The sequence below is a fragment of the Gymnodraco acuticeps genome, unplaced genomic scaffold (assembly GCF_902827175.1).
Source record: "Gymnodraco acuticeps unplaced genomic scaffold, fGymAcu1.1, whole genome shotgun sequence".
Taxonomy (NCBI): Eukaryota; Metazoa; Chordata; class Actinopteri; order Perciformes; family Bathydraconidae; genus Gymnodraco; species Gymnodraco acuticeps.
Window position 1 is genome coordinate 316,774 of NW_022989899.1, and position 7,366 is coordinate 324,139.

The window sequence follows — 7,366 nt, forward strand, 5'->3', positions numbered from 1 at the left end:
GCCTTTTCACTTCCATTTCTGTTTTGTTGTCCATTTACACTTTAATACCCGCTTATTTTGTAGTTGGTATGTATATAAAATAACAAAATCTGCTGCTTATGTTATTTCTGTTGTTATAGCATTTTATAAATGATAATATTGGTGTTAATGTTCACTTTATTTTTATTTAAGAGGTCATGTATATTTAAGTTATATTTATTTTGATTTATGAATGAACTCCATAAAAGATGACTATTGAGGTCTATTGTCAGGAATGTTAGTCTTATATCAAATAGTGAATTCTACTGCAGCAGAATGTTGCATGTCTGCACAGTGTTATATTTTCACAGCTCAGTGTCAGTAAATATTGTGCAGTTAGTATTGGACTACAAGATAGATGCAAGCCTGTACAGGTAGAGTTATTTAAAGCATAAATGAGTCGGTTGGGTTCTGGAGGTGTGGTTACAGCAATTGTGCTTGGTTGGCGTGGCCTGGGCCTGGTGGTGGGGCCCAATGTGATATATTTTCATGGGGCCCAAAATCCCTGGCGGCACCCCTGCTAACAGTTCACGAGCGTGCGTCTCATCAGAGTTGTGTAAAGGCCGACGGGTAATACTCGACTTTGATGGAAATGTTACGATCCTGTCCGTCAAAATGCCGGGCAACGAAAAAGTCTAGCACAACCTCTGAGAGTGAGATAAGAATTGTTAGCTTAATGAGAAGCAACTAAGAAGGTTTCTGTATCAATCACGGCGTCACATGACTCTCTGTTTCCTCTCCTTCTGTCCTTTACAGGAAATGTCTTTGTGGTGAGCCTGGCCTTTGCAGATTTGGTGGTTGCATTCTACCCATACCCTCTGGTGTTGTACGCCATCTTCCATGATGGCTGGTCACTGGGAGACACCCAGTGCAAGGTGAGCCATGACTGTATATCTATATTGAATGCTGACTTGGTTTTAAAAAATGTTGGTTTTCCTTTTTGAGGTACTAAAAAATGTGCTTAAAAACTAATACAATCATAATGAACGTTCCTGTATTTCAGGTGAGTGGCTTCCTGATGGGCTTGAGCGTCATTGGCTCGATCTTCAACATAACAGGCATTGCCATCAACCGCTACTGTTACATCTGCCAAAACTTCAGCTACGACACGCTTTACAGCTACCGCAACACGCTGCTGCTGGTAGCACTCATCTGGCTACTGACGGTCTTAGCCATCGTGCCCAACTTTTTTGTTGGCTCGCTGCAGTACGACCCCCGCGTTTACTCATGCACATTTGCACAGACAGTCAGTGCGACCTACACCATCACGGTGGTGGTTGTCCACTTCTTCGTGCCCATTGCTGTAGTCACCTTCTGCTACCTGCGAATCTGGATCATGGTCATCCAGGTGAGGCGGAAGGTGAAGTCAGAGGTCCGCCCTCGCATCAAGCCCAGTGACCTGAGGAACTTTATCACCATGTTTGTGGTGTTCGTGCTGTTTGCTATTTGTTGGGCACCGCTCAACTTTATCGGGCTTGCTGTTGCTGTCAACCCTGAAGAAGTGGCGCCTCACATCCCAGAGTGGCTATTTGTGGTCAGCTACTTTATGGCTTACTTCAACAGTTGCCTTAACGCTATTATCTACGGCCTGCTGAACCAGAACTTCCGTAGAGAGTACAAGCGGATTGTCATGTCTGTGTGGAAGCCACAACTCTTTTTCCAAGAGACGTCCCGGGGGGGCACTGAGGGCATAAAGATGAAACCTTCGCCCGGACTCAATAGCAACGAGCTAAATAAAGGAGAAACTCTGTGACAGTTTCCCCTTCTTTCATGTCCTTTGCACCAACTGTACCAAAGCAATGGAACGAATTCAGAAAGAGTGGCTAACTCAGCGTTACTGAGATTTATGAAAAAAATATGACAAAAGTGACATATTGACTATTATAGCTGTGTTATCCATTCCACAAAGAATGCCATTTGTAAAATGAAGGCTCTTTTATTTCTGTTGGTACTGATTTTATCTTAAGAAAACCCGTTTTTTCTAAATATGAGAAAATAGTGTTTTTTTAAAGGTTTAAATGTCTAAAACTCATCACTCATCTTTGTTTACACTAAATCACCACAGATGATACCAAACTCACATCAGAATAAGATTGTGCTATCAGAGGGAAGAGAAACAAGGATATAAAACACAGATAATAGTTATGATAAGATACTACGATCTTTGTCTGACATTTTGACAATTAAGACAATGAAGTCTGGCATTTTATGGATCCAAATGATGAACCCTAAAGCATTTTGACACTTCCTTTCCTATCACTAATGACAACCATTTCAAAATGGATGAGTCCTAAAAATGTATTGCAATTTATTATGTAGTATGTTTTGTACTCCTCAGGGTGTCTGCCTCTACGCTGTGTACTTGAAAGTGGCGGCCCAAACAGATTAGTAATTCCACACCATGATCCAGGATGGTTGTCTAAAAGTCCTTCTGGATTCCAGTACTGTATTGTTATTGTACTAATTGTGTGATTTTTGCTCATCAAATGTTATTGCTATTGTATAACAGTAGCTATTTTATCTCTAATTTCTACCAGAATCGTTTTCCCTTTCTCTTTGTTACTGGATAATGCCTCAATTTGTTTATGAGCATTTAAAGGTTTGTCAAAGGTGCCTGATTTATTGTTAATTTAAATGAAGAATACCAAAAACAAACATTGTGACAGAAGGCAATGGTGGGGTTACAGTTGTATTATCCTTTCCTCATCAGCTGAAAAGAACAGCTGTGGAGAGTCAAGGTGTGTTCACACAGAATAACATGTATGTAAAGTCAAAGCAAATACGCAGCTGGATATAAACAAACACACACACATACATGTTTATATGACATATCAGGACCTGTAAAATAATGTGACAAATAGGGACATACCTTTCCCAAGGTCTTGGAGACCTGGGAATCAGAGTATTTCATATCCATGCTTCTAGAAAACAATTTATGTGTCATGGGATTTTTTAAGGCTATGTTTTGTGAAAACCTGATCAAAATGCTACTTGTAAGGACATTTACAGGTTAATGTGACTTGTGCGGCCCATAGCAACACAATACATTTAAAGTTTATGAGACTTTTAAAGTCCTGGTTATTCACAAAATAGGGTCTGTGCTTGAAACTCCTACATATGTTTTAAATCTCTGCGTAAAAAGCTTAGGTGTACAATAAAAAACTCAAACGTGTAAAAAGAAGTTAGGATATTTCCAACAGAAAAGCCTTGTCTTATTCACATGTCAATGAAACAAAATAAAACTGAAATGTTTAGAGACTTGAATAAGCACATTCTAAACGGGACATAGCTTATACAGTTTTGTCAGTCTACTGTTTAAGTTTTATTATTATTTATTTATAAATGCTGTAGTAAAGAATTATGTAAAAAAAAAAAGAGGAAACACTTAATGCCTTTATTACTTGAGTAAATTGCTGGTAAAATATGTAAATTATAGTAGCAACCAAAACAGGAGCAAATATGAAAATGATTAACTATCAGACCCTGATAGCACCTACCCTGATAGCAATTCCATAACCATCCATCCTAGGGCTGCCTTTAATGAAAGCCTCCTTAGTCACCTAACAATCACAGGATTCTGTAGACTAACCAATAAGTAGATGTGATCACTAAATCTGCATTCATGTTCAATGTCCGATATTAAAATATATGTGAATATTAATGCAGTCATTCAGGGAACTCTTCTCAAAATGTAGAGCTTTTTAAAGTACAAAAAATGTTTCTATTGTCAAAACTCATAACTGGGAAATTATAAGCCCAAGTCAGCTCATTAGTGCAAAGCCTTGTCATCTGTCATATTTGTACAAATAGTGCAAAATAATTATAAGCTCTTGAATTAAGTGTGAACACACCATTGGTCATCAGACAAATGCAATACTGTAATTATATACCATTCAGATGTGTCTGTTAAATTGTTAGAACATTTATTTATGTAAGTCTAGAATAAACTCATAACACAAAAACCCTGAAGTCATATGAAAGCACAATTATGTACAAACCCCAGACGACAGTGTACTTCATACAGTTTGCAGGTACAAATCTTAGTAAAGTTTCAATCTTAGTAAATATGAGAATCACCAATCTCTCTATGCATTTCATACTTCATAACCATACCCAAGAACAGCAAAAGAACCTTACTCAATACTTAGTAACTTACTACTTTTGTCTCTAGTATATCTTAGTAAAACCAAGGAAACAGGTGGCCTGTATATCTCGTTGGTAAAGAAAGTGCATGTCTGAATGAACTTTGAATACTTCTGCTTTTGGTTGGGTTGGAGGATTCTGGCTTGGGTTGTTATGAAAACTGTGAATATTGCTGCTGAAAATATTATGATAATGATGATATTGAAACAATGATGATGCTGATTAAGCTAAATGGATAGCAATTGACATATTTCTGCCTTGGAAATGCCAAAAAATGCCTGTAAAAAATAAATACCTTGTATTTTTTTTAAAGGAATAATAAGCAACTTTCTCATGGATCTACTGTCAGTGCGCATTATAAAAACAATATCTTAACTTTCTTTGCCTGAACAGTCACTTGTGTTCCTTAAGGAAAAATAACAAGATATTGTCATGGTTTTGGATTTATGTTGTTTTTGTTGGGGAATAATTTGCCCTGCATGTCCTCCTTCGCCCTCTGAAGCAGCTGACCAACCTTGAGCAGCCGTTATCTCCCGTAAGGAGGGGCTACCCTAGCATATTGTTGATGTTGCCAGTTTGTGACCGGGCAACTCTCGGTCAGAGATAGTTATTGTTGTGGGATTCAGTGTCCTCAGCTGTTTAGTCTATCTATTGAAGAATGTTGACTATTACACTCTGAACTAGTTAAAACCTCGAGCTACAGGAGAGTTCTTCAGAATTGATTGTGGCATCTCAACCGTGTGGTCAACTCGTGGCCCGTGACTTGTCTTGTGAATTCTCCGGCCGAAGCTCCAAATAACCCATCAGTGTTTGCCATCAAAGCTCCAGCTCTCCTCGTGTCCTGACTTTCCATTGCTACAGAAGTTTCCCCCATAGTTTTCATTTTCAACCTTTTTATTTTGAAATGTTTTCCTCCTTGTGTCTTGTCTGATCCTACTTCCTGTGTTTGCCTCCCTGTATTTAGTTTCCCTCCTGTGTCTGATTGTGTTCACCTGTTGCCCTTGTGTTTCTGCCTCCCCTGCCCAGCTGTGTCTTGTCCTGTGATTACCCTTGTGTGTATTTAGGCCCAATCCCAAACCGCCCCCTACACCTACGTTTGTGCGTTCGCGCGGAGGGTCCGCCACATTAAGTGCTGTTCCAAACCAACGAGTATGGAGCGGTGTGGAGGGGAGGGGGAGTGGGCTATCAAGTAGTGATGGTGAGATGAAGCCTTATGAAGCTTTCCAGCCAATTGGTTCGCAAAAGGGTTCATCTCATGAGGCTTCATCATGGGCTTCATTTGAACACAAACCCCCCGTTTGTGTTCAAATTAAGCCCATGATGAAGCCTCATGAGATGAACCCTTTTGCGAACCAATTGGCTGGAAAGCTCCAGCTTGGCTGTTGGTCAAAGTGTGTAAAACAGGCAGATTTGACATCTCAATAGTGTGCTGTATCTCATACCGAATTCCCAATGAGTAAAGCCTTAGAATAACTCTAATCAACCAACATAAAATCATATTTTCATGTTAACAATATTGTATTTATTCCAGTTTAATGATTGTGATTGAAAAGCCTAAGGAGGCTGGTAAACATTGCAAAGAGGGATTTGTATTCCTTAATAATATTCGTAAACTTAACCATGTTGTAGCCTGAGAAAAGCTAAACCATATCAAAGAATACATTTATTAAATACATTATCTCATTTAGCTGTAGCTTTTATAAACAAAAAAAAAGACTTATTGACCAGGAACCCTGCGGTTGAAAGTCAACTGCTTTCCAGCTGAGCCGCAGCACACACTCAGAATTTGTCTGAAAACACTGTATACTATTTATTCCTGTATTTATTCATGTTTTTATTCCTACATTTATTTATGCTATATTTATTTATACTTATGACATGTTCCGACCTCTATAAGTGAGGGTCTGAGCTCTCTTAATTCCATCGTGTCACTGGGCCCGGGTACAGGAGGGGTAATATGGTTCTTATTATACATCCATGGGTATTATGAGCGTTGTGGTTCAGGGTTCAACCATAGACTGTAGGGTTCAACCGATCTAAAGCACTTTCTGAAGCAGTCACGTGGTATTGAGGGACAGCGAGGCTTCGTTTGTCATCGGTGACGTCACTGGCCCAAAACCACACAAGCCTCGATACAAGCTTCACAAAAAGCTTCAGGGATTACTCAACACACGCTCCAAATCCTCGGCGCAATACGTAACATCACTACTATCAAGCCCTCAAACAGCGAGTCTGCTGCGGTGCTGACTGGAGACTGGTCTCTACCTGACTGGAAATTTGACTGTATCAGAGAAGAGGTATGGCCTATGTCTAAAGAAATCTAATTTGCAATAGAACTGTACCAGATATTTCCATACAACTACTGGTTAGTGTTCAATAGCACCCTAGACAATTCAGTAATGGTATATCTTTTAGGGATTTCTGTTTTTCTGATAAATGAGAGAAAAGTGATGGAGTCCTATGTTCCTATCACCAAAAAGTACACTTTCCGTCTAAACTAAAGCTAAGTTTACAGGACTATAATTCAGTATTCTTTTAGTTAAATACTTGTCTGACTATTTGGTGATGTAGGACAGCCACCTGGTTCATACCTCAGCAAATCTGAAGAGGATAAGAGAGGTCATTCTCAAGTTATGGGCTTTTTTGTCACCTTTCCCACATTCGGCCTGGTCTAATTTGGCTCTTTTTCAGGGATTGGGGTAGTTCTAAAGAACAACCAAAAAAACATTTTTTCCCCCAAAATAAAATTTGACAACAATCAATTTCATTAATGGGAGACCCTAAAGATAAGAAAAATCATTGTTGTCATTTGTTCTACCTCGGGTAGGGGTATCTCAAAATCTGAGGGCCCTTCCTGCTAGACTATAAACTTAATTCCAGACAGCCTGTCATTGTGGACACATAAGTGAGTTAGAATGAATAGATGAGATGAAGATGAAAAATATAAAGAGACTGTGTGTGCCCTCTTGACTGTAGTTGCTTGTTTGTTTTTCTCTCATCTGTTTTCCTACTAGTGTGTTTATTTGATTAAACTGAACATCCAATCTGTGGTTTAATTTGCACCCTCTGTGATGATGGAAGCGAAGGAAATGGCCAAAGGAGCAGACACACGCCGCAAAACATGACCGGCCAACTCATCAACATCTCCTACTTTACCAATGCCCAATAATCTAGTTGGTGGGTGAGGGCCTTAATCCGTACTGCA

General features: G+C 39.3%; 1 protein-coding gene across 2 annotated transcripts in view; it reads left to right on the forward strand.

Annotated features, from left to right (window-relative positions):
• Positions 1-2,631, forward strand: part of LOC117539808 (melatonin receptor type 1B-B-like) — a 38,387-nt gene extending 35,756 nt beyond the window's left edge. For both annotated transcript variants that reach the window (XM_034206145.1, XM_034206152.1), the window contains exons 2-3: positions 775-893; positions 1,022-2,631. In XM_034206145.1, coding sequence (XP_034062036.1) covers positions 775-893; positions 1,022-1,771 — 869 coding nt within the window. In that variant the 3' untranslated portion in view covers positions 1,772-2,631. The remainder of the gene's footprint in view (positions 1-774; positions 894-1,021) is intronic.
• The last annotated feature ends 4,735 nt before the right edge of the window (positions 2,632-7,366 follow it).